The 27,897-nt window shown below is 38.0% G+C and overlaps 1 protein-coding gene across 3 annotated transcripts in view; it reads right to left on the bottom strand.

The window, feature by feature from the left end:
* The window catches only part of HSDL2 (hydroxysteroid dehydrogenase like 2), a 68,370-nt gene that overhangs the window by 26,347 nt on the left and 14,126 nt on the right, over positions 1-27,897 (bottom strand). For all 3 annotated transcript variants that reach the window (XM_049895642.1, XM_049895643.1, XM_049895644.1), the window contains 2 exons: positions 12,702-12,896; positions 10,352-10,423 (listed from right to left, as the gene is read on the bottom strand). In XM_049895642.1, coding sequence (XP_049751599.1) covers positions 10,352-10,423; positions 12,702-12,896 — 267 coding nt within the window. The remainder of the gene's footprint in view (positions 1-10,351; positions 10,424-12,701; positions 12,897-27,897) is intronic.

Here is a 27,897-nt window from a genome sequence, read left to right as displayed (position 1 = left end):
ATTAATGAAGCTAAGTTGGAGACTGTATATAAACAACGACCTTAAGTGAACTTCCTAATAATTTTACCTCTAAATTAAATTTATTCACCTAGTCCCTTCAACCCTACATTCAACCTGCCTTCTCCCATCAAAGAGTAGAAATGCCTCTGTAAACAGAGATCATGTGAAAACTGAGGAAACCTGCTCAGAAAGAAAAAATGCTCAGAAGGGTTTGAACTAGAAAACCTCAGTTTTTCATGTCTCCCAATACCAGTTAATCAGACTGGTTCCTTCCACTGGAAGAACAGAGGTCAAAATATTAGTCTGAATTAGTGTCCCCTGGCTGGAAACATGCAGCCAAGGGAATGGAGGTCATGTGCAACATTTTCTTAATTGCATTCACTTAACCCATTGGCCTTAACCATTCAGCACATGATCACCCAGGAGAGAAGATCAACAACACGTGGTTCCGTTCTGTTCCTGTATCATGAAGCTGCTCTGCAAATACCAACCTCTGCTTCTTTATTTATCCTGATTAATCACTAGAGGGCAGTTTAGTAGCCTCCGGAAACACGTGAGACCATTAATTAGATTAACTACAAGATCAGCCTGTACTCTACACTGAAAATTAGCTCCCGATTTACCAATGCATATTATACCCAACCATCAGTCCAATACAACTCACCAAAGGTTATTCAATGAAATCTCACTGACAGCATAGAGACACCCCATAATACAAAGCCAGCAATACAAGAGTATCCCAAATTTGTTGAATATAAATTGCTTTCCATTATGCTGTCTCCAGGGATAAATAAAAAAATACTAAAATCCTTCTCATAAATTAAAATTCCAACAGATATTAAAGATGAAATCCTTAAGATCCGAGGAGCAAAAAAGAGATTTTTTTAACTTTTAGTCAGTTTTATTATTGTTTTTAAATTCACTGAACACAGTGTACCCCTTACTGCCTGAACCTAGGACAAACCACTCCTATAGCCTTATCCTTAGTATGCCACTTTTTTTTTTTTTTAAAGTATAACACATGGAAACAGTGATTTTAAGTGTAAATAAATAACCAGAAACTGACTATATTGTGTCAACACCACCTGGGTCAAGAAGTAGGACATTGCAGGTACCTTTAAAAGCCCACTTCACGCCCTCCCCTAAATGCTACCCCCTCCTTTCTCCCTAAAGATAACTTTATCCTGACATCTAGTACCACGGATTGGTTTTGCCTCATTTTTACTTTCATATAATGGAATCGATCATATAGTGTCTAATCTTTTATGCCTACCAATCCTTTAAACATCTTCCAAAAAGTAGAAGAGGAACATTTCTCAATTCATTCTATGAGGCCAGTATTAGTCTGATATCAACACTATACAAAGACATCACAACGCAATAGGAATATAGACGTAAAAATGCCCAACAAAACACTAGCAAACAGAATCTAGCAGCATATAAAATAGATTATACACCATGACCAAGTAAGATTTATTCCAGGAGTGCAAGGCTAGTTTAACATACAAAAATCAATGTACTACATACACCACAGTAACAGAATAAAGTACAAAAACTACATGATCATCTCAATAGATGCACAGAAGACATCTGACAAAATCCAACACAATTTCATGAGCAAAAACAATCTACTGGATGTAGCCAAGGGGTACTGGATGTAGTCAGGGGTAAGCGCATAGTCAGAAATTACTTCATTATTTTAAAAAGAATAAAAATAAACTATTAGCCCAACAAGAAGGAAAAGGAACAATAATAAAAAATTACAATCTCAAAGAAAGCATTAAGAAGAAAATAATAAAGGAAAAATCGCAAATTAAAGAATCACATTTCAACAAATAAACTTCAGGGAAAGACAGAGAGGCATGAGAATGAGAACTAGAAGCAGGGAGAGAGACAGATAAAGGAAATTATCTGGATCCTGATTCAAACAAACTGTAAAAAATAACATATTGACTCAGGAACTCTACTCCTACATATATACCCAAGAGAAATGAAAGCATATGTCCACACAAAAACTTGTACATGAATGTTGATAGCAGCATTATTCATAATAGCCAAAGGATGAAAACAACCCAAATGTCCATCAACTAATGCATGGGTAAACAAAACGTAGTATATCCATACAATGGAGTATTATTCAGACACAAAAAGGAAGTACTGATACATGACACAAAATGGATAAACCCTGCTAAGAAGCCAATTGTTAATGGTATTATATGATTCTATCTATATGAAACATTCAGAATAAGCAAATATAGAGAAACAGAAAGTAGATTAGTGGTTGCCTAGGGTTGTGGGGGAGGGTGGAGCATGGAGGTAGGAATAATAAAAAAGGATATGGGGTTTCTTTTTGAGGGGATGAAAATATTCTATAATTGACTGTAGTGATGATGGTTGCATGACTATGAATACACTAAAATCAATCAAATTGTATGTATAACTTATATGGGTGAATTGTGTAGTAAGTAAATCTTATTTCAATAAGGCTGTTACATAAAAATTAATGCATCAGATGGTTGTACAACTGAGGATATATACTAGATACCACAAAATTGTACATTTTATTTTCTTTGGTATTTAAAAATTATCTAAAGATATTCCCATTAAAATTAATAATAAAATAGGAATGCCTAGAATAAATATTTTCCATTAACCTTCCAGAAGCTCATATCTGTGTATTAAGACGTATGCCAGAAATAATCCTGGAAAAAAGAGATGTAATTATTATTAAATGTAGACAGTTTAAGTTTGTCCACTTAGAAAATTCAAGATAATTAACCCAATGATAATTACAGCAACTAATATACATATGGAGCCCTGGTGGTGCACAGGTTAAGAGCTCAGCTGCTAGCCAAAAGGTCAGCAGTTCAAATCCACTAGCCTCTCCTTGGAAACCCTATGGGGCAGTCCTACTCTGTCCTATAGGGTCGCTATGAGTTGGAATCAACTCAATGGCAACGTGTTTGTGTGTAATATGTATACAGGATTCACTGTATCAAATATACAGTATCATGTACTATTGCATTTAATCCTCACAATACTCAAACAAGAAAAATAAGAGATGAGGAAACTGGTTCAGAGAAATCAAGTGACTTGCTCAAACTCAGAGATATAAGTGGCAGAGCCAGGCCTTGAATCCAGATTTGTCTTTACTCCACAGTCTAGGTTTTCAATAACTACTGTCTCTCACTCCAAAACCATGAGAAGTTTAAAAAAGAAAAGTTCCTGAAGGTGACCGGATATAAAATAAACATACAAAGTCAGTTCCCCTTTTCATTTATACCTTGCTTGTTCCAGAAAGCATTTTAATTTCTTTACTAAAATAAAAACAATTCAAGATTAAGTTACAGTAAAAAGAAGTAAGATTTTAAAATGACAACTGGAATGATCAGCAACTCACTGAGGTTACAAGGTAGTAAGTGGCCCAGCAGGAATTCAAACTCAGGTAGTCTGACTCCAGAGCCTATAGTTTTATCCACTGGGTAATACTTCTTCCACATTTTCTTCCATATCTAAGTATCTGACTTTTACATAGCCAACATAAAGGCTGAGCACAGCACTGAGATCTGAACTCACCAGAATCAGATCAGGCAGTGGCTGCTAAAGTGAGGCTAGGAAGGATGTAGGTTTCTTTCATGTTGAAGGTGGCAGGAAATATACAGAAATGTATTTGGTTTTAATAATCACGCCAGAGAGAACTAGGTTTGTCATCCAAATAATTGCTGGGACTCCTCCCTTACAGTATATGACTATTTCAGGTGATTTGTATATTAATCAAGATAGAGCATCTCCATCGTCTCAGGTGCCATGGAGACTGCAGCGAGAACTTTAGTTTAGCCCTGAAAGACACCTGCCAGAAGATAAATTGTATAATATATCAGCTGGAATATTCAGACATAAGCATGATGACTTTGTACAAGAGAATGAAACTTCAGTAACAAATTTGAAAGTCTCTGTCAGGAGACTACTAATATGTAAATGCTAATGAGAAAGAGACTTTCAGAGAATTTCAATAACTTAAAAAAAAAAGACACATGGCTAGCAGCCTTTGATATAACTTCTCTTAACTTCACACTAAATAAATCTAAAAATAAAAGTCAAATACAGTATCACCTAGACTGACGTGCAATCTACTGTCAGAATCAAGGAAGAAATATTAAGTAACTAACGTACATGGGGAGCCCTGGTGGAGCAGTGGTTAAGAGCTCGGCTGCTAACCAAATGTCGGCAGTTGGAATCCACCAGCTGCTCCTTGGAAACCCTATGGGGCGGTTCTGCTCTGTCTTATACGGTTGGTATAAGTCAGAATCGACTAGGCGGCAACGGGTTTGGTTTTGGTTTGGAAGACACGTGGGTTCCACCTAAGAAACACAGGATGGCTGAGCTTTGCCTCATGAAAGATCTCATAGCAAGAATAAGTCTAACCATCTTAAAAAAAAAAGGGGCTTTCACATTTTAAAGCCACTGTATCAACTAGAAGACTAGGAGATGTCGCTCTGTTTTACAGATGCTGCTTTTCATGAAGCCTCTATATTATTCCTCATTTCCATCTCTCAAAGCCAATTTCAAAGTCTGCAGCTCCCAAATAACAGAGGAGTAGGCAGTAGGTGGAGTCCTAGTGATGGTGCACCTAGGAAGCACACACCCCAAAGCATGGCTGCTAAAGATGGGGAGAGGAAGAACCCTGACAGCAATGCCTGCTGGGGAGAGTTGTTTCTAAGCAGAGCAGGTTAAAGCGGCCTCATGTAAGTCTCACACCCTGGCACTGATAAAAAAAAACCACCCCAGAAATTACAGCTCTGAGAAAGGATTTCCACTAGATGTACAGGGAGTAGAACCAAAAGTAACCTAAACATCCTCAACATTTAACTACACTAGGTCCCAAGATATCTCCTGATATGAAGACAAATTAATGGGGTAGCGGGGGGGACCTAATGCCAATAAAAAATAATGAATGTACCACAAGGGTAATGGAAGTTATTCTGAATAGCAAAAGTCTACCTCTAAAAATAGTTTTCTTTGGAAACCACAAGAATTCCTCCAGTATAAGAAAAAGGCTACATGAAACAGGAACAGAAAGTCACAAGTCTCAAGTAATTAAAGTAGCTGAGAAGAAAAGACAATAGAATGAAAAAAAAAAAAAAATAGGTATCATGAGAAGCTGAAAGCACAATATAAAAACTAAAGTAAAAATGTGAAGTAATATGCAACAGAATTTAAAATGCAGAAAAACTAACCAGTAATACATAGGGCGAACCTGAGATTTGTCCCAGATTTCTTCTCAAAATGCAGAAGAACAAAAAGAGCAAATAATGAGAGACGGTGATAACTTACAGGGTAAAGGGAAAAAGGAGTCAAGCTAAAAATAAATGTCTATGAAGAGAACACAAAACAACTGGAACAGAAACAAAACTATAAAGAAATTAAAAAAAATAAACTGAAGGAAAAAATGACTGAGTGGGCTCCTTGGGTTTCAGTGGGGGGAAAAAAAATCAAAGAAGAAATAATAGCCATACACATTCTGGCAAAAAGTTCGTCAAATATTCTGGCATAAAAAAGATTGCCAAGAAAGAAGACAGATTGTTTTAGAGTTCTCATCAAAACCATGCTTTCTGGTATGTACTTCCCAATGGAACAGTGTCCATAGTCTTCTCATGAGGAAAGGTGGATAATCTAGGAATTTCACACAAACTTGCCTTTCACAGGAAATATATCTATATATCTGCAACTCTCTCTCTCTATATATATATCCCTCAAATATATTCTTCCTGAATGTTGACTTGAAGACATATTCTAGCCAACTCAGATGGGAATCAAAATTAAAACTGCCAAGAAAATAGGTATTTGTGGTATAAAAGAATTTATAAGATCTTCCATTAATCAGTCTGGACCCAAACTTAGGAATCCCAGACTATATTTCCTCAGGTCAATTACATGAAAAAGGAACACTGAAGAAGAATCGACACATTTGAATTATGGTGGTGGCGAAGAGTATTGAATAAACCATGGGCTGCCAGAAGAATGAACAAATGTGTCTTAGATGAAGTAGAGTCAGAATGCTCCTTAGAAGTGAGGATGATGAGTTTTTGTCTAAGGTACTTTGGACATGTTATCAGGAGAGGCCAGCCCCTGGAGAAGGATATCATACTTAGTAAAGCAGAGGGTCAGTGAAAAAGAGGGAGATGCATAACAAGACTGATGGACGTTGTGGCTGCAACAATGGGCTCAAATACAGCAACAAATGTGAGGATGGCACAGGACCGAAAAATGCTTCATTCTGTTATACACGGGGTCTCTATGAGTCGGAGCTGAATCTACAGCTCCTAAGGTCAATTCTAAAACTTAGGGGTTGAAGCTAGACTCAGTACTGTTTCCCTCAGCTGTTCTTTTCCTCCTTATTTCCCAGCACCAAGAAATATATTCCTTGAGACAGACCCTTCTCCCCAGAGTTCAGATGCCGGATAATTAAAATAGTAACAGATGATCCTCTGTCTTCATGCTGATTAACAATGGCTTACAAGACTGGGACGCATTATTATTTTGCTTCCACAAAAGTTTGTTAGAGCAATATAATGGCCATTTCCTTTGCTAATTAATTTTAGATCACCTCCTTAAAGTTTACTAAATAACCTAAGATTTTTTTTTATTTTAGGGAAAGATTAACAATCTTCCCCGTGATACACCTTCTCTCTCACCAAGCTCCACACCATTAACCCTTTAATCAGTCTTATAAATATTCCTGTTAACTATGGTTAAAAATTAGGATATAAATTAGAATTTCAGCTACTGTTTAAAGTATGCCAAAAATGCTATAAGACAACAAATATATCAAAATGTTAATGGTGGCTATGATGTTGTACTACAGTAACGCAAGGTGTTACCACTGGATGAAAGGTAGACAGGAGCATCTTCTCATATTATTTTTTATAACTGCATGTGAATCTACAATATCTCACAATAAGAGTTAAAAAAAAAGTTAATGGTGTATCTCTCTTAGTAGTGGGATTCAAGGTTTTCTTTTATTTATTTTTTAATTAAAAAAATTATGACAAATACTGCTTTTACAATAAGGAAATCCATTAACTAAAAATTATGTACAGAGTATTACAATGCATTATGTAATTATATATATATTACCTAAAATAAATACCAGAGAAAATACAATCAAACGTTGAGGGTGATTATAAATAGAGGGTGCGAAGAAAGGTGAACCTCTCCCCCACTGGAAATGAGGGAGACACACTGTCCTCTGAGAGGTAAACTGTGAAGTTAACATACAGTGGGTCTGGATATGGACACGAAAAGTCACCTGAAAGAGGTAAGTTAGGTCCCAGTTCAATAAACTGGACTATTCCTATATGACTATATTAATATGTCTACAGAAAATGTTAAATAGAATTGCTGTTGACGCAACCAAGAAAGACAGGAAAAAAGCAAACTACAGAAGTAAATACTCTCTCTAGCATGGTGTGGGGAAGAGAAGTTTTAGTCAAATTTGAGTATTCTGACCTAGGGGTGAGGGCACCCCTCATGCGGAGATGAATGTAGGTGTTGTAGTCAATGGACTTAACATATTCTGATCCTCTAGGCAAAATCATCCCTATCAAAGCTTGATGCCACTAAACACATAACTGACATTTTACTTATCTAACTCCTCTGTTCTGATTCCATGGGCATCAAACAACCTTGTGATTATGACTCTGTTTCCTACGTAATTATGCCTAAAGGGAGAAAATATGCTGATCATAACAACTACAAGTAGTCTAGTCCATAAGATGAGAAATTTTCATTATAAAGAAATAAACTGTATTACTGGGGGAAAGAATATACTAATTTAAAGCCTTTATGTATTGAGCAGTTAGGAAAGCAGTTCTTATTGGAAATTAAGCTTACTGGCTAAGGATATGGTCTTTGGAATTAGAGAAATACAAGCAAAAATCCTAACTCTGCCACCTGCCAGCCATGTGATTGTCAGCTATGAAACGAGAACAATAATACCTGTTTTGTAGGATCATCAGGATTAAACTAAACAGTGCATGCAAAGTACTTAACACAGTGTTTGGCACATAGTAGGTGCCCAATAAATATCTGCTGAATACACAAAATTGGCATATGTGATCAACAGGTAGTTCTTATTATTTAAATGTGGAATTTAAATGAGCTCAGTTCCTGTACACCTTCCTCTAAAAGATAGATCCAATCTGAGGATGTTGGCAAAAATCAGCATTTGGGACTTGCCTAACTTGAAGACCAGACTCTTCCAGACTTTGATGAACTCTGTAGGTAATTTCTGACATTCTGTAAGAGGCTTTCAGGGAAAAAGATTGCCAGGCTTGTCTTTTCTGGTTTCAATAATCTGCTGTAGCCATGTGGCAAACAAATAAAAGACCTAATTTTTTTTTAAATTGTGCTTTAAGTGAAAGTATACAAATCAAGTCAGTCTTTCATATAAAAATTTGTATACACCTTGCTATGTACTCCTAGTTGCTCTCCCCCTAATGAAACAGCACACTCCTTCTCTCTACCCTGTATTCCCCGTGTCCATTCAGCCAGCTTCTGTTCCCCCTCTGCCTTTTCATCTACCCTCCAGAAAGGAGCTGCCCACATAGTCTCTTGTGTCCACTTGAGCCAAGAAGCTCACTCCTCACCACTATCATTTTCTATCCCACAGAACAGTCCAATCCCTGTCTGAAGAGTTGGCTATGGGAATGGTTCCAGTCTTGGGCCAACAGAAAGTCAGTGGACTATGACCTCCAGGGTCCCTCCAGTCTCAGTCAGACCATTAAGTCTGGTCTTTTTATGAGAATTTGAAGTCTGCTTCCCACTGTTTTCCTGCTCCATCAGGGATTCTCTGTTGTGTTCCCTGTCAGGGCAGTCATCGGTTGTAGCCGGGCACCATCTAGTTCTTCTGGTCTCAGGCTGATGTAGTCTCTGGTTTATGTGGCCCTTTCTGTCTCTTGGGCTCATAATTACCTTGTGACTTTGATGTTATTCTCCTTTGCTCCAGGTGGGTTGAGACCAGTTGATGCATTTAGCTTGGTTGATGCTAGCATTTAAGATCCCAGATGCCACTCACCAAAGTGGGATGCAGAATGTTTTCTTAATAGATTTTATTATGCCAATTGACCTAGATATCCCCTGAAACCATGGTCCCCAGACCCCCGCCCCTGCTACGCTGGCCTTCGAAACTGCTTTTGGTTTAGTCCAGTTGTGCTGACCTCTCCTGTATCGTGCATTATCTTTCCCTTCACTTAAAACAGTTCTTGTCTACTATATAATTAGTGAAGACCCCTCTCTCTCCCTCCCTCCCCAACCTCATAACAATCAAAGAATATTTTCTTCCATGTTTAAAGTATTTCTTGAGTTCTTATAATAGTGGCAAGACCTAATTTTTAAAAGAGCTCTCTCTAGATGGTAGGACTATGAGTAATTTTTCCTTTTCTATATTTTTCACATTTTCTGTAATATAAAAGAATGTTGCCTTTTTTATTACATAAGTAATTTTTTTAAACTATTTTTAAAAATTTGGACAAAGAAATAAAGGCAGAAAAGGTAAGATTAAACCTGCAATAAGGTTTGGCACTAAAATGTGTTGCAGAGAGGTTCTATGGATTTGCTAAAGGTATAGAGGAAAATTGTTCCTAAATTTTCTAGCAGCCTTCTAAAGAATCTATGATCCCTTAGGGATTCACAGTGTCTAAATGATAAAAATAAGGCAAGGGCCCAGAAGAAGCACAACCATTATTATCAGTAAGACATGAGAGAGATTCCTCCCATGGGACTTCATTAGAGTATTTCTCCTGGCATCTTTCAGTAAGCCAATGGCACAGTGCCAGAACGCAGACTACAATGGAAACTCTACACTAATTCAAAGAGGTTATATTTTCTGTGCTACAAAAACAAAACTAAGTAAAAACAAAACCTCCTTAGAAGATAACTGCTTCTATAAAGTAGTCACATAGTAAAAACTCTAAGAGTGGTCTTAGGTGTATTTTGATTTCACACATTCTTCCTCAAGGTAAAATAACACATCAAGCAGAAACACTCAGTGCCAAGGAAAATAAGTAAAACCTGAAAAAAAGAATTTTCAGGCAACTTTTTTATTTTTTAGCCAAATTCAAAGAATATATTAAGAAAGAATATAAAGACAACCTTCTTACAGTGAAACGAAAATACAACCTTCTTTACCAGAGCTGACTTAAGAACTCACATTGGTCGTCTAATTAAATGACAAAATAATTTTTAAAAAGCAGCAGAAATGTCATTGTTACAATATCAAGTTTATATTTTAGAAGGAATGCATAAGTTAGTTATCTTTATTTTCCTGTATAAAATATGGTCTAAATCTTACCACGTGATTCCATTTTCTTGGTAACTGCATCTGGGAGTTCATCTAAGAAGAAATCTGGTATCAAAGGATGACCTGAAAAATTAACCCCAAAATAATTAGATTAATGTGATACCTGCAATATATTAAGATTTTAATACCTATTTACAAAACATTATATCTGTTTTTATTTTAATAATAATTTGAGTGCAATGGAAAAGACTCTCATGAAAACTGTCAAACTGATCTTCATTAAGCTAAAATACTTTTCCTACAAGCCAGTTACCCTCTCCGGTGACAAATTTCAACCTCAAGATCCAAAGTCACCTGTGGTACAACCTTAACTGCTATCCCAGGAGTCTTTCTTGGGACTCATCATTCCTTGCAACGCTCTGTCTTATATCCCTCCAAAGAGCTAAGGACTCATTTCTTACCTTGTCCACTGAGAGAAGGAGCCAGTCATCAAGAAGGACCACTTGTTTCTCAGCGTCAGTGTATTTGTCTTTTCTCCCTTCTCCTCTCACTCCATCACCACAAAAACTAACCTATCTGGGTCTCATTTTTGACTAACAGTCCTGGCTAGAAAATGAGTTAATGTTATACTGATATCCCCAAGAGATGTGTTACAAAGCTTTCAAAACTGTAGTAAAGTTAGTTATTAACAATCTCTCTCTCAAAAGATTAAAAAAATTTGGAAGGCAGAAATGCATCGATCTTTGTTACATCCTAACACTTATCATAGTGCCTGTTCATATTAAGTTCTCAACATTTGGTAGGATTTTTTCATTTAGATCAATATTTAAATGTTACGTACAATGATACTGTGTCTTTTAAACCTAAAGTGATAATTACACTGTACCAGGATCCAGAAGACCTGGGTCTGGTTCAGGTTGTCTGCTGTCTGCTCTTAGGCAAAGGCTCAATCTCTCCAAGCACACTGTTGTCATTGTTTTTAACTTATAAATACCAACTACTGAATATGATGAATGTACTATATGCCAGGTCCTGTGCCAAGCACATTATTGCACTTTATTTATTGCATCATGTATGAAAGATATCATTCTCTTAGTTTTATCAAAAAGGAAAATGAGGCTCAGAAAAAGTGAGTGATGTGCCCAAAGCCACAAAACTAGTGAACAGCAGAGCTGGAATCTGAACCTTGGTTGTCCTCACCAAAACCTCACGTTCTTAATCACTGAATAATATTACTTTCCTCACAGGATACCTTAGAAGGTTAAATATATAATGTATATAAAAGTGCTTTGTAAAACAGCAAAAAGCTATTTAATTCAATTCAGTTCGAGCTGAAGAGGCAAGGATGATGCAGATATAAAGGTGGTTTCTGTCACCTAGAAGATCACTCTAATGAGTAATATTTAAATACACATTAGTACAAATAAACATAACTCCCATTTATGGTTATATTGTCTACTATTTGTGTATTATATAATATTTTACACAGGAAGTAAAAATCATCATCATCACCATCATCTGCAATTTCAGAGAGGAAGGGGTATTTTTTTTTTTCCTTTCCTTTACTTTACTTCAGATGATGGTTTATAGAACAAACTAGTTTCTCATTAAACAGTTAGTACACATATTGTTTTATGACATTGGTTAGCTATCCCACGACATGTCAACACTCTCCAGGAAAGGGTATTTTTTGAACAAGGGGGTCTTCTAGGAACTTCTCAAATCACACTGCTATACATCAGACAGACCTTGCACACTCACCTTCACCATCTGTCATTAAGCTACTTTAGGAGGTTAGACTCAAGAGACATTTACAGAGTCTATGATCTTAAAAGGTTTTTTTAAAACCCTCTACTGAATCATTTCTTCAAATAAAATTTTTACTATTTCTTCAAATAAAATCTTCATTCTGTGACTTCTAAGACCACCTTTAAAATCTAATTTTCATTTTTCGTTTAGAGATTTGGAAATGGCTAGTACTTAATGTGACCACCTGCATCTGTACAACACTTCAAAAGCCCTTAATTCAATTCTGTTGTGTTTGTTTGTTTTGTTTTTTCCTTTTCCTCTTTTTTATGCTGTGGTGTTACAGGTTTTTCAATTCACTGAGAGAGCAGCTTTTAAAATAAATGTAACTGTATTACCATTACACACAAAACCCCCAAGCCCTGGTGGCACAACGGTTAAGAACTATGCTGCTAAGCAATAGGTCTGCAGTTTGAATCTACCAGACACTCCTTGGAAACCCTATAGGGCAGTTCTACTCTGTCCTATAGGGTCACTGTGAGTCAAAACCCTGTTGACGGCACATAACTACAACAACAACACACAAAACAGATGTATGTTTGTAGCAGAAATTTTGAAAAAACACATCACTACTTTTAAAAAATATAAGCATTACCTGGTTTAACTGCATAGACATCAAAATTTTTTATTCCTTCTTCTCTTAAGATATTTTCGTCAATAATAAAGTTGCCAGTAAAATTTTTTGGCTTTTTGAAAATGGAATATGCAGCGTCTGCAATGATATCAACTTTTCTACACTGGCTTTCAATACCAGATCCTCCCAGCATATCCATAGCAGCAGTGTGTATGGCTGTAAAGAAAACACACACACACATAACTCCAAATCAAATAACAGAACTATGGAAGTAACAAGTATACATGACCCTCCACAATTATCAATTCTAATCTCTTCATCTCTCAGGTGACGAAAACAAGGTCCGGAGAGCTTAAGTGATTTGTCAAATGTTCTACAGAGAACTGTACAGAAAACATGCATTCCTTATTCTATACAGCATTGCATGAGACAGAACTCCATCATTAGACTCAAGGCAAAAGTCATTTAGACTTCTGACTGAGAATTTGCAATTTAACATCTTTGGGCCTCAGTTTCCTATCTTAAAATACGGATCTCCCTTTCCTAACTTTAGTGTCTCTCTTCCCTCTCTATTACAATATGTGATCCAAGAAAACAGACACTCTGATACAGTGATATATTATTCAGTCATAAAGAGAATTAAAGTCCTAATACATGCTACAACACAAATGAACCTTGACAACATTCTGTTGGGTCAAAAAAGTCAGATACAAAAGGACAAATATTGTATGATCCCACTTATATGAAATATGTAGAAGAGGCAAATGCATAGAGACTAAAGTATATTAGTCATTACCAGGGGCTGGGAGAAGGAAAGAATGGGGGGGTTACTGATTACAGGGCACTGAGTTTCTGTTTGGGGTGATGAAAAACTTTTGGAAATGGACAGTAGTGATGGCTGCACAACATGGTTAATATCACTGAGCTGTACCCTTAAAAATGGTTAAAATGGGAAATTTCTGTTACCTAAATTTTACCACAGTAAATTTTAAAAAACTATAGAGAGATTCTTTCTTGTTCATCACTGTTTTCCCAGTGCCTAAAACTGTAATAAATGTACCACAGGCATTCGATAAATATTGGTTGGATTTTTGGAGCGAACTTTTTAAATTCAAATAATACTTTTTAAAGAAATTTGTAGAAAATAAAGAAAAACAGAAGGAAGAATTTTTTAATTATCTTAATCTCTCTAAAAAAAAATAATAATAATTTTTGTTTTTAATCTCCCTACCCAGAGATAATTACTGTTAATATATGCAAGTACTTTTTACTGTTTTAGGTGTACATAACTTATTAGTATATATAATTTTTAAATTTGCTGTATATACGGGTTAACTTGAAATTCCACTACTAACAGTGTATTATTAATTATACATTGTCAAAACTGGGAACAGTACCTATCTCAATTTATTTACATATATCTCAGCTTACATATAAAGCAATGAAAGTCAGTTTGTTTACCTGTACTTTAGATTTCAGAGTTTCTAGTAATTTAGATAAGACTTTCTCTCCATACTATTGTTAAGCCATCATTTTAAACAATTACATACTGGAATAACACACACTTCTGTCTAAAAATGAAAAGTTTATATCTTTGAAGACCCACTAACCATTTTTGATTCATTCAACAAGTAGTTATTGAGCACGTACTCTAAGTCGAGCACTATTCCAGGTATGAGGGACAAAGGCGTGAACAAAAGAGAAAAAAGCCATACCTTTATGGTGCTTACAATCTAGTGTACATCCCTCTTTCAAAGAATGCTCAATTAACTTAGAGAATTTCCTAAAAGAACTGAGTTAGAAGATAATTTTCTACTTTTTAACTATACTTCCTTTACTGGGAATTTTTTTTTTTTAATTTAGCCACTAGTTCAAGAGCTTGGGTCTCACTCTTAAAGAGAAATCTTATTAAGAAAACATAGCAGCTAATTTTCTTTAACATTTATATAAGTATATTCTGTGCTGGGCATGCTAAGTACTTCACATGTATTATCTGACTTAATTTTTAGAATCCTATGAGGTAGGTACTACTATTGTTGCCATTTTACAGTGGGAGTACTGAAGCACAGAGGGGTTCAAAGTAATTTGTCCAATATTGTGTATGAGCACTATTATGAGAACTACAGAAATAGTCTGAACAGAGAAGAAAATATTCTTTGATGGCTATGAGAGGGGGGAGCGAGGGAGGGAAGGGGAGGGGTCTTCACTAATTAGATATTAGATAAGAAGTATTTTAGTTGAAGGGAAATACAACACACAATACAGGAGAGGTCAGCAAAGAAGTTTCCTGAATAAACTGAATGCTTCGAAGGCCAGCGTAGCAGGGGCGGGGGTTTGGGGACCATGGTTTCAGGGGACATCTAAGTCAACTGGCATAATAAAATCTGTTAAGAAATCATTCTGCATCACACTTTGGAGAGTGGCACCTGGGGTCTTAAATGCTAGCAAGCAGCCATCTAAGATGCATCAATTGGTCTCAACCCACCTGGAGCAAAGGAGAATGAAGAACACCAAAGATACAAGGTAATTATAAGCTCAAGAGACAGAAAGGGCCACACAAACCAGAGACTACATCAGCTTGAGACCAGAAGAACTAGATGGTGCCCGGCTATGATCGATGACTGCCCTGCCAGGGAACACAACAGAGAACCCCTGAGGGAGCAGGAGAGCAGTGGGATGCAGACCCCAGATTCTCATAAAAAGACCAGACTAAATGGTCTGTCTGAAACTAGAAGGACCCTGGAGGTCATGGTCTCCAGACCGTCTGTTAGCCCAAGACAGGAACCATTCCCAAAGCCAACTCTTCAGACGGGGACTGGACTGGACAATGGGATAGAAAATGATACTGGTGAAGAATAAGCTTCTTGGATCAAGTAGACACATGAGGCTATGTTGGCATCTCCCATCTGGAGGGGAAATGAGAAGGCAGAGGAGATTAGAAGCTGGCCCGAATGGACACTAAAAGAGAGTGGAGGGAAGAAGTGTGCTGTCTCATTAGGCAGAGAGCAATTAGGGGTATATAGCAAGGTGTATATAAAATTTTTTTTTATATAAATTTTTGTATGAGAGACTGACTTGATTTGTAAACTTTCACTTAAAGCACAATAAAAAAAAAAAAAAAAGTTGTCCAAGGGCAAAGAAGCTAGAATTCAAATACCAGAAGCCTGACTTAAAGCTAGACTCTTAGCCACCATGCAACAAACAGGTCATACTTTGTTAGCCAAAGTTCTGGAGTTTAATCAGTTATTATATCTCCCCCATAACTACAAAATTTTTCTGTAAATATTTCAATATAGTCTACATTGAGACTATGTGCATAAATACCCACCCAGACCCAGTGCCATCGAATCGAGCATACATATACACATATATAACCTTAATACAGACTGTATGAATCACATGAGAATTCTTAAAAATTCTATACTAGAATCCAATAAGAACATGTCATGTACATGACACAAGAAGAAATGGTTCTCACAAATATCCTGTCACTACTTTAAAAATATTTCTAGGGAAGATAAAAAGTAGGCAAAAAAAAAAACCCTGTTGCCATCAAGTCAGTTCCGACTCATAGCGACCCTATAGGACAGAGTAGAACTGACCCCATAAGGTTTCCAAGGAGCGCCTGGTGGATTTGAAATGCCGATCTTTTGGTTAGCAGCCATAGCTCTTAACCACTATGCCACCAGGGTTTTCCAAGGCAAAAACAGACACTCAAAATAAAATCAGGAACTGAGCCACAGCATTATTCTATACAAAGATTTTGCACTGCTAACAGGCTAACCAAACAGGTTATAAAAGGTCAAGAAAAATGAAATTTACTGATAATTTCTGGGGAAAAAAATAAGCAGGATTTGAAATGAAATCAGATATGCCTTGGATCACAAGAATCATAAAAAGTGACCCAAAAATTTAAGTCTCATGAAGAAATAATTGGAGAACATTATTTCTCCCGACTATAGCCTGTTCAAAACAGAAAATAAGAGTCCTGAAATCAATCTAAGATTTCCTTTCACATAAACATGTGGAGTTCACATCCAGGCTTAAACATCAGCTACCTTTCACTCCTTCTTCTCTGGAGAGAGAGCCTGTCTCACGTCTTTAACACCTGCCAGCCCCTACCAAAGACATACAAATACTCAAACCATGCTTCATTGAATCTAAGGTTATCAACAATTATGAAGTGCATCATTATTTTATGTACCAAGAAAGAAAAAAGCAGCCAATTATAAGAGACATCCTGCTTTTAGAGATATGAAAAAACAGGTACCTCAGAATCAATGAACTGTGGAATAAACTGCTGTTTAAATCTAGTTATTAAAAAAAAAAAAAAAAGTTATTAAGTCCCCTGCAAAACATGGAAACTAGCACCAGCGAGAGGAAGAGGCCAGCTACCACCTTGTCTCCCTGGCCTCCCTGGCTACCTGAGTTCCCATGTCTATTTGAAACATGGTCCAGCCGACAGAGCGGTGTAGCTGTTCTGAGGTACTTTTGTGATCTTTTTTTTTTTTTTTTTTTATTGTACTTTAAGTGATAGTTTACAAATCAAGTCAGTCTTCATACAAAAATTAATATACACCTTGCTATGTACTCCTAGGTGCTCTCCCCCTAATAAGACAGCATACTCCTATCCACCCTGTATTCCCTGTGTCCATTCAGTCAGCTTCTGTCCCCTTCTGCCTTTTCATCTCCCCTCCAGACAAGAGCTGCCCACAGTCTCATGTGTACTTGAGCCAAGAAGCTCACTCCTCACCAGTATCATTTTCTGTTTTATAGTCCATTCCAATTCCTGTCTGAAGAGTTGGCTTTGGGAATGTTTCCAATCTTAGGGTAACAGAAGGTCTGGGCACCATGACCCCCGGAGTCATCCTAGTCTCAGTCAGACCATTAAGTCTGGATTTTTTTTTACAAGAATCTGAGGTCTGCATCCCACTGCTCTCCTTTTGTAATCTTTCTCTCTGCTGCCATTACCAAGATCAGCAGCTGCCATTCCCAGACTCCTCACCCCAGCATACCTGAGAGCCATCCAAAAGTGGACTCTCCTGCTTCTACCACACTTTCAGATCAATGAAGTAAGAGGCAGCAGGTATTCTGAATAGCAACCCTCAACCGTCTTCCCTTCCCTCCATTTTGGCAGGAACCATGAAACTGGTCTTACAAAAAATTACATTCCTCGGGGTGAGCTGGTTGGGGGGCTGAGATCCTCATGCTGTGAAACTACTAGACATCTGCCCTCTGATCCCTTTTCTGGTTGTGTTTCAGCAGGGTGAACATTCTACACTCAGGAAGAGCAACACAGTCAGTGTGGAGAAGGAGCACCCAGAGGGGACAAGCAGTGGGCCAGCATACTGCTTTGGTTGTAGATTATGTTACACTATAAATCTTCTCATCCTTTGAAAGGCAATAATGTTGGGAGATTACCTGTGGTTCCAGGAGGCATAAAGAGAGAGCCATTCTACATAGTCTAGGAAGAGGGAATGGGTGTTTTTTAAATAAAGGCCCCTCAAATAGCCAAGCACCTGAATATCCTCCTCAAATCCACTTTCACTGACTCACTCACAAATAGTGCAATATTCTAGCTAGCTTTCCTGCCTCCTTTCTCCAATCTTACAAACTAGTCTGTATTCAACTGCCAGATTAAATTTCTTAAACCTCGTTTCCAACCTTATCATTTCACTGCTCCTATTCCCTGTGCTTATTATTGCTCTCCTGCTATAACAATTCTTCAATGGCTCTTCACTGAATTTTGGTTAAAATTCAAGCTTTTACGTTTGGCAAACAAGATGCGGGGCTTAATGCATCCATCTCTCACAACCTCACACTCACCCAACATTCCAGTCAGTCAACCTGAACTACTTGCACTTGCTCAAATTCAGTGGGAATAACAAGTCCATACCCTATCATACATACATCATACTAAACTCCTTGTACTTCCAACAAACTCAGTGTATCTTCCCATATTAGAGACTCTGCATATGCTAGTCCCTCTGCCAGGAATACCCTGCCCAATTCTCCTTCATGCTAACTCCAACATCCCCTTCAGGTCTTATTTCAATTGTTTACCTTCATTACAAAGCCTCCTTCCCTGACCTTTTCATCTGAGTTGCGTAACCCTCCTGTTATGTTTCAAAAGTATCCTGCACAAAATTCAGCATGCCATGTGTCTCAAGGAATATCAGATTGTAAACAGATTTACTATGTCATGAAGTCTAGGACCCAATTGATACCACTGGTTCTAAGATGCCTACTAAACCTTTTAAAAGGAACATCTCAAAGCTAAGGCAAAGATTTTTTTTTTTTTATCGTACTTTAGATGAAGGTTTACACAGCAAACAAGTTTCTCATTAAATGGTTAATACATACACTGTTTTATGACACTGGTTGTCAATGACTACATGTCAACACTCTCCCATTCTAGACCTCGGGTAGCGGCTTTCCTATCCCCCCTTGCCATCTGGTCCCTGCTCCTGGGCTGGCCTGCCCATTTAGTTTCATGGGCCTGTCTAATCTCTGGCTGAAGGGTGAAACCTCAGAAGTGACTTCATTCCTGAGCTATAACAGCGTCCAGAAGTCTATACTCTTGGGTTTTCTCCACTCTCTGTCACACCATAAGTTTGTTTGTTTGTTTTGTGAGTTAGAATTTTATTCTACATTTCTCTCCAGCTCTGTCCAGGACCCTCTATTGTAATCCTTGTCAGAGCTGTCGGTGGTAGTCGCCAAGCACCACCTTGTTGTGCTGGACTCAGACTGGTGGAGGTTTTGGTAGTTGTGGTCCATTAGTCCTTTGGCCTAATCTTTCCCTTATGTCTTTGGTTGTCTTCTTTCTCCCTTGCTACAGACAGGATGAGATCATTGGAGTATCTTAGGTGGCCGCTCACGCCCTTTAAGACCCCAGACGCTACTCGCCAAAGTAGAATGTAGAAAATTTTGTTTGTAAACTATGTTATGCCAAATGAGCTAGATGTTTCCCCAGATCATGGTCCCTAGAGCCTTCAGCCCAGGAATTTGGTCCCTCAGGGAGTTTGGACATGTGTACGGCGCTTCCATGACATTGACTAGGACAAGCTGTGCTGGCTTCCCCAGTATTGTATACTGTCTTACCCTTCATCAAAGTTACCACTTACCTATCGTCTATTTAGTGTTTTTCCCTCCCACTCCTCCCCTTCCTTATAACCAACAAAGATTGTTTATTTTTGTGTGCAAACCTTTTCATGATTTTTTTTTTTACTTATTTTTATTGTGCTTTAAGTGAAAGTTTACAAATCCAGTCAGTCTCTCACACAAAAATTTATATAAACCTTGCTATATACTCCTAGCTGCTCTCGCCTTAATGAGACAGCACACTCCTTCCCTCTGCTCTCTCTTTTCGTGTCTATTCAGACAGCTTCTGACCACCTTGGCCCTCTCGTCTCTCCTCCAGACAGGAGCTGCCCACATAGTCTCATGTGTCTACGTGATCAAAGAAGCTCACTCTTCACCAGTATCATTTTCTATCCCATTGTCCAGTCCAATACCTGTCAAAAGAGTTGGCTTTGAAAATGGTTCCTGTCTTGGGCTAACATAAGGTCTGGGGATCATGGCTACCAGGGTTTTCTAGTCTCAGTCAGACCATTAAGTCTGGTGTTTTTATGAGAATTTGGGGTCTGCACCCCACTGCTCTCCTGCTCCCTCAGGGGTTCTCTGTTGTGTTCCCTGTCAGGGCAGTCACCGGTTATAGCCGGGCACCATTTAGTTCTTCTGGTCTCAGGCCGATGTAGTCTCTTGTTTACGTGGCTCTTTCCATCTCTTGGGCTCATAATTACCTTGTGTCTTTGGTGCTCTTCATTCTCCTTTGCTCCAGGTGGGTTGAGACCAGTTGATGCATCTTAGCTTAGCTGATGCTAGTATTTAAGACCGGAGATGCCACTCAACAAAGTGGGATGCACAATGTTTTCTTAACAGATTTTATTATGCCAGTTGAGTTAGATGTCCCCGAAACCATGGTCCCCAAACCCCCGCCCCTGCTACGCTGGTCTTCGAAGCATTCAGTTTATTCAGGAGACATCTTTGCTTTTGGTTTAGTCCAGTTGTGCTGACCTCTCCTGTATTGTGTGTTGTCTTTCCCTTCCCCTCAAATAGTTGTTGTCTAACATCTCATTAGTGAATACCCCCTCCCTCCCTCCCTCCCTCCCCACTCTTGTAACCATGGAAGAATATTTTCTTCTCTGTTTAAACTATTTCTCGAGTTCTTATAATAGTGGTCTTATACAATATTTGTCCTTTCACAACTGACTTATTTCACTCAGCATAACGCCTTCCAGATTCCTCCATGTTATGAAATGTTTCACGGATTCATCATTGTTCTCTATCAATGTGTAGTATTCCATTGTGTGAATATACCATAATTTATTTATCCATTCATCTGTTGATGGGCATCTTGGTTGCTTCCATCTTTTTGCTGTTGTAAACGGTGCTGCAATGAACATGGGTGTGCATATATCTGTTTGTGTAAAGACTTTTATTTCTCTAGGATATATTCCAAGGAGTAGGACTGCTGGACAGTATGACAGCTCTAATTTTTTCTTTTTTTCTTTTTAAAGCACCAAATCAATTTCCAAAGTGGTTGTACCATTTCACTTTCCCACCAGCAGTGCGTAAGTTCCAGTCTCTCCACAAAATCTCTTTATTATTTTGTGTTTTTTTGATTAATGCCAGCCTTGTTGGAGTGAGATGGAATGTCATTGCGGTTTTGATTTGCTTTTCTCTCACGACTAATGATCCTGAGCATTTCCTCATGTATCTGTTAGCTACCTAAATGTCTTCTTAGTGAAGTGTCTGTTCCTATCCTTTGCCCATTTTTTAATTGGGTTATTTGCCTTTCTGTAGTTGACTTTTTGCAAGATCACGTACATTTTAGAAATCAGATGCTGACTGGAAATGTCATAGCTAAAAACTTTTTCCCAGTCTGTAGGTAATCTTTTTACTCTTTTGGTGAAGTCTTTGGATAAGCATAGATGTTTGATTTGTAGGAGCTCCCACTTGTCTAGTTTCTCTTCTGCATTGTCGTAATGTTTTATATACCGTTTATGCCGTGTATTAGGGCTCCTAGTGTTGTCCCTATTTTTTCTTCCATGATCTTTATCATTTTAGATTTTATATTCAGGTCTTTGATCCATTTTGAGATCGTTTTTGTGCATAGTGTGAGGTATGGGTCTTGTTTCATTTTTTGCAGATGGATATCCAGTTATGCCAGCAGCATTTGTTAAAGAGACTGTCTTTCCCCATTTCACTGACTTTGGGTATTTGTCAAATATCAGCTGCTCATATGTGGGTGGGTTTATGCCTGGATTCTCAATCCTGTTCCATTGGTCTATGTATCTGTTGTACCAGTACCAGGCTGTTCTGACTACTGTGGCAGTATAATAGGTTCTAAAATCAGGTAGAGTGAGGCCTCCCACTTTGTTCTTCTTTTTCAGTAATGCTTTACTTATCCGGGGCCTCTTCCCCTTCCATATGAAGTTGGTGATTTGTTTCTCCATCTTATTAAAAAATATGTTGCTGGAATTCAGGTCGGAATTGTATCTATAGATTGTTTTTGGTAGAACAGGCATTTTTACAACGTTAAGTCTTCACATCCATGAGCAAGGTATGTTTTTCCATTTATGTAGGTCTCTTTTGGTTTCTTGTAGTAGCATCTTCTAGTTTTCTTTGTATAGGTGTTTTACGTCTCTGGTAAAGATTTATTCCTAAGTATTTTATCTTCTTGGGGGCTACTGTAAATGGTATCGATTTGGTGATTTCCTCTTTGATGTTCTTTCTGTTGGTGTAGAGGAATCCGATTTTCGTATGTTTATCTTGTATCCTGATACACTGCTGAACTCTTCTATCGGTTTCAGTAGTTTTCTTGAGGATTCTTTAGGGTTTTCTGTGTATAAGATCCTGTCATCGCAAATAGAGATACTTTGACTTCTTCCTTACCAATCTGAATGCCATTTATTTCTTTATCTAGCCTAATTGCTCTGGCTAAGACCTCCAGCACAATGTTAAATAAAAGTGGTGATAAAGGGCATCCCTGTCTGGTTCCTGATCTCAAGCGGAATGCTTTTGGACTCTGTCCATTTAGGATGATGTTGGCTGTTGGCTTTGTATAAATGCCTTTTATTACATTGAGGAATTTTCCTTCTATTCCTATTTTGCTGAGAGCTTTTATCATGAATGGGTGTTGAACTTTGTCAAATGCTTTTCTACATCAATTGATAATGTGGTTCTTGTCTTTTGTTTTACTTATGTGATGGATTACGTTTTGTTTTTCTAACATTGAACCATTCCTGTACACCTGGTATGAATCCCACTTGGTCATGGTGAATTATTTTTTTGTGTGTGTTGTTGAATTCTATTGGCTAGAATCTTGCTGAGGATTTTTACATTTAGGTTCATAAGGGATATAGGTCTGCATTTTTTTTTGTGTGGTGTCTTTACCTGGTTTTTGTATAGGGATATGCTGGCTTCATAGAATGAGTTTGGGAGTATTCTATCTTTTTGTATGCTCTGAAATACCTTTAGTAATAGTGGTGGTAACTCTTACTCTGAAAGTTTGGTAGAACTTTCCAGTGAAGCAGTCCAGGCCACAGCTTTTTTTCTTAGGAGTTTTTGACTACCTTTTCAATCTCTTTTGTTATGGGTCTATTTAGTTGTTCTACCTCTGTTTGTGTTAGTTTAGGTAGGTAGTGTGTTTCTAGGAATTCAGCCATTTCTTCTAGGTTTTCAAATTTGTTAGAGGACAATTTTTTGTAGTAATCTGATATGATTGTTTTAATTTCGGTTGGGTCTGTAGTAATATCACCCATCTCATTTCTTATTTGGGTTATTTGCTTCCTCTCCTGTTTTTCTTTTGTCAGTTTGGCCAATGGCTTATCAATCTTGTTAAGTTTTTCAAAGAATCAGCTTTTGGTCTTGTTAACACTTTCAATTGTTTTTCTGTTTTCTATTTCGTTTAATTCTGCTCTAATTTTTATTATTTGCTTTCTTCTGGTGCCCAAGGTTTTTTGTTGTTGTTGTTGTTCCTCTCTATTTGTTCAAGTTATAGGAATAATTCTTTGATTTTGGCCCTTTCTCCTTTTTGTATGTGTGTATTATTGATATAAATTGACCTCTGAGCACTGCTTTAGCTGTGTCCCAAAGGTTCTGATAGGAAGTGTTTTCATTCTAATTGGATTCTATGAATTTCTTTATCCCATCCTTCATGTTTTCTATAACCCAGTCGTTTTTGAGCAGGGTATTGTTCAATTTCGAAGTGTTTGATTTTTCTTCCCTGCTTTTTTCTGTTATTGATTTCTACTTTTATGGTCAGAGAAGATGCTTTATAATATTTCGATGTTTTGGTTTCTGCTAAGGCTTGCTTTATGACCTAATATGTGGTCTATTCTAGAAAATGTTTCATGTGCAGTAGAAAAGAAAGTATACTTGGCTGCTGTTGGGTGGAGTGTTCTGTATATGTCTATGAGGTCAAGTTGGTTGACTGTAGCATTTAGATCTTCCGTGTCTTTATTGAGCTTCCTTCTGGATGTTCTGTCCTTCACCGAAAGTGGGTGTGTTGGAGTCTCCTACTATAGTTGTGAAGCTATCTCACTTTTCAATGCTGTTAGAGTTTGTTTTGTGGATCTTGCAGTGCTGTTATTGGGTGCACAAATGTTTAATATGGTTACATCCTCCTGGTATATTGTCCCTTTAATCATTATATTGTGTCCTTCTTTATTCTTTGTGGATTTAACTTTAAAGTCTATTTTGTCAGGGATTAATACTGCCATTCCTGCTCTCTTTTGATTGTTGTTTGCTTGATATATTTTTTTCCATCCTTTTGAGTTTTAGTTTGTGTCTCTAAGTCTAAGGTGTGTCTCTTGTAGGTAGCATATAGATGGATCATGTTTTTTTATCCATTCTGCCAGTCTCTGTCTCTTTATTGGTGCATTTAGACTATTTACATTCAGCGTAGTTATGGATAGGTATGAGTTTAGTGCTGTCATTTTGATGTCTTTTTTTGTGTGTTGTTGACAGTTTTTTTCCCACTTAATTTTTTGTGCTGAGTAGGTTATCGTTATATAGTCTTTTCCTCTTATTCGTTATTACTGATTTTGTTTCTGCTGAGTCTCTATTTTTTTCTTGTATTTTATTTTGATGAGTAGGACTGTTAGTTTCCTTTGTGGTTACCTTAGTATTTACTCCTATTTTTCTAAGTTTAAACCTAACTTTTATTTCTTTATATCACCTTGTCTTCCTCTCCATCTGAATGATCTATGACTACATTTCTTAGTCCCTCTTTATTGTTTTAATGTTGTCTTCTTTTACATAATAATCTCGCTGTTTCCCTGTTTTGAGCATTTTTTTAATCTTGACTCATTTTCAGATTTCCCTATCTAGACTGACATCTGATTGCTCTATCCAGTATCCTACTCTTGGGTTGATACCTGCTATTATTGATTTTCTAACCAAAGAACTCCCTTTAGTATTTCCTGTAGTTTTGGTTTGGTTTTTACAAATTCTCTAAACTTCTGTTTACCTGGAAACGTCCTAATTTGACCTTCATATTTGAAAGACAGTTTTGCTAGACATATGACTCTTGGCTGGCAATTTTTTTCCTTCAATGCTTTATATAAGTCATCCCATTGCCTTCTTGCCTGCATGGTTTCTGCCAAGTAGTCCGAGCTTATTCTCACTGGCTCTCTTTATAGGTGACTTTTTGTTTATCCCTAGCTGCTGTTAAAATTCTTTGGTTTTGGCAAGTTTGATTTTAATATGTCTTGGTGACTTTCTTTTAAGATATACCTTATGTGGAGTTCGATAAGCATCGCGGATAGATACCTTCTCATCTTTTGCGATATCAGTTAAATTTTCTGCCAACAAATCTTCGACAATTCTCTTTGTATTTTTTGTTATCCCTCCCTGTTTTGGTACTCCAATGGCTCATAGGTTATTTCTGTTGATAAGAGTCCCACATGATTCTTACGGCTTCATTTTTTTTTTTAATTCTTTTACCTGATTTTTCTTCAAATATATTGGTGCCAAGTGCTTTATCTTCAATCTCACCAATTCTCCCTTCCACTTGCTCAATTCTGCTGCTCTACTGAGTTGTCTCATTCTGTAATTTTATTGTTAATCTTCTGAATTTCTGATTGCTGTCTCCCTATGGATTTTTGCAGCTTATTAAATTTTTCATTAAGTTCTTGAATAAGCTTTTTAATTTCTTCAACTGCTTTATCTGTGCGTTCCTTGGCTTGTTCTGCGTATTGCCTGATCTCCTTCCTAATCTCGTTCCTGACGTCTTGAAGAGTTCTGTATGCTAATCTTTTGTATTCCGCATCCGGCAATTCCAGGAAGGCACCTTCATCCAGAAAATCCCCTAATTCTTTGTTTTGAGAGCTTGTTGAAGTGATCATGCTCTGCTTCTTTATGTGATTTGATATTGACGGTTGCCTCTGAGCCATCTATAAGTTATTGTATTAATTTACTTTGTTTGCTTACTATATCCTAGCTTCTTGCTTTGTTTTGTTTTGATATGCCCAAATGGGTCACTTGAGTGAGCTAGCTTGATTATTTTTGCCTTTCAAGTTCTGATGTTCTGTCACCAGATGGCTACAGCTGTTATCAGGCATATCAGCCTAGGAGTCCAATCACTTTTCTTGAATGGATTCAGCTCAGGTGTCCAGGTAGCTGGTCATCAAGTGTGTGGTACAGGCTCTGTCCTTCAGTCTTAGAGGGGCAGGGGTGATTGGTGTAGGTACCATTACCTGGTTGCAGCACGGGGTCATGCTCTGAATAAGGCAGGGGGCTGACAACCGTCCCAAGTGTCTGTGAGGAAAGCACGTCCCTGTTCCCTAGAGTGCACAGGTGGCTGGGTTCTGCAGAGAGACCACAGGCAACCAATTCTTTTGGCTGTAAGGACTGGGAGGTACCAATTATCCTTGGACCCCAGTCGTGGGTGGCTGGGTGACCTGAGCGGAGCCACCAGTCTTTAGGCCCCTGATGTGTGTAGGTGAAGACTCTGTTTAATAGGAAAGCAGTGTCAAACATCAAACACCCACCTCTCCACTGCACAGCTGAAACAGTTGCAGTCTGCCAACAAGGGCCTATTCTCCTGAAATAGGCCCACACAGGTCCATGCAGCAGGGAAAGGTATTCAAAGTACACAGACCATTTATGCCTGGACAGGAGCTGCTTCTGTCCTGAGCTCCCCAGGTTAGTGGAGCTGGCAAATTATCTTTTCCCCCAATTGTGAATTTATTTCTTCTCCAAGGCCAGGAGAATGGCTCAGGGCACTCAGCAGAACCTATCTCAAGCCCAGGGAAATCAACAGTCACTGAAGCCAGCTTTGGGGGATGGGGCGTGGTAAAATATACATAAGTACTTAGGTTTTATCCAGAGCACCGTTATTCTCTGGTTCCGGAGGTGTGAGTAGACTGTGCAGCTGGCTGTTTCTGAGGAAACTGTGGCTGAACGCTACTACTAGCCTGCTGCAGTTGCTCCCGGGAATGGTGCCTGGGGTGTCCCGGCGATTCAAGTCCAGAAACTCTGCTTCTGAACTGTCTCTCCCTTTCCCTGCCACTCAGTGTGTTTTCTAACTTTGCCTTTGATTTATAACCTTGTCATAAATATAATCATTTCACTTGTTTTTTTGGGTCTATGTTGTAAGAGGGATCACCGGACGCATCTGGCTACTCCGTCATCTTGGCCCTGCCTCCTTGTCATGAGTTTCAACAGTAGTAGTCTCACACAGTATTTGTCCTTTTATAATTGACTTATTTCACTCAGCATAATGCCCTCCCCCATGGCATAGCGGTTAAGAGCTGTGGCTGCTAACCAAAAGGTCAGCAGTTCAAATCTACCAGGTACTCCTTGGAAACTGCATGGGGCAGTTCTACTCTGCCCTATAGAGTCACTATAGGATCGCTGAGTTGGAATCAACTCAATGGCAAAGGGGTTTTTTAATGCCCTCCAGATTCATCCATGTTGTGAGATGCTTTGCAGATTCATCATTGTTCTTTCTGCTGTGTAATATTCCATTGTGTGTATGTACCATAGTTCGTTTATCCATTCATCTGCAGATGGGCACTTAGGTTGTTTCCATCTTTTTGCTACTGTGAATAATACTGCAGTGAACATGGGTGTGCATATGTCTATTCATGTAATGGCTCTTATTTCTCTAGGATATATTGCAAGGAGTGGGACTGCTGGATCATATGGT

Source organism: Elephas maximus, chromosome 9, assembly GCF_024166365.1.
Source record: "Elephas maximus indicus isolate mEleMax1 chromosome 9, mEleMax1 primary haplotype, whole genome shotgun sequence".
Classification (NCBI taxonomy): domain Eukaryota; kingdom Metazoa; phylum Chordata; class Mammalia; order Proboscidea; family Elephantidae; genus Elephas; species Elephas maximus.
This window is presented reverse-complemented; position numbering and strand designations above follow the sequence as displayed.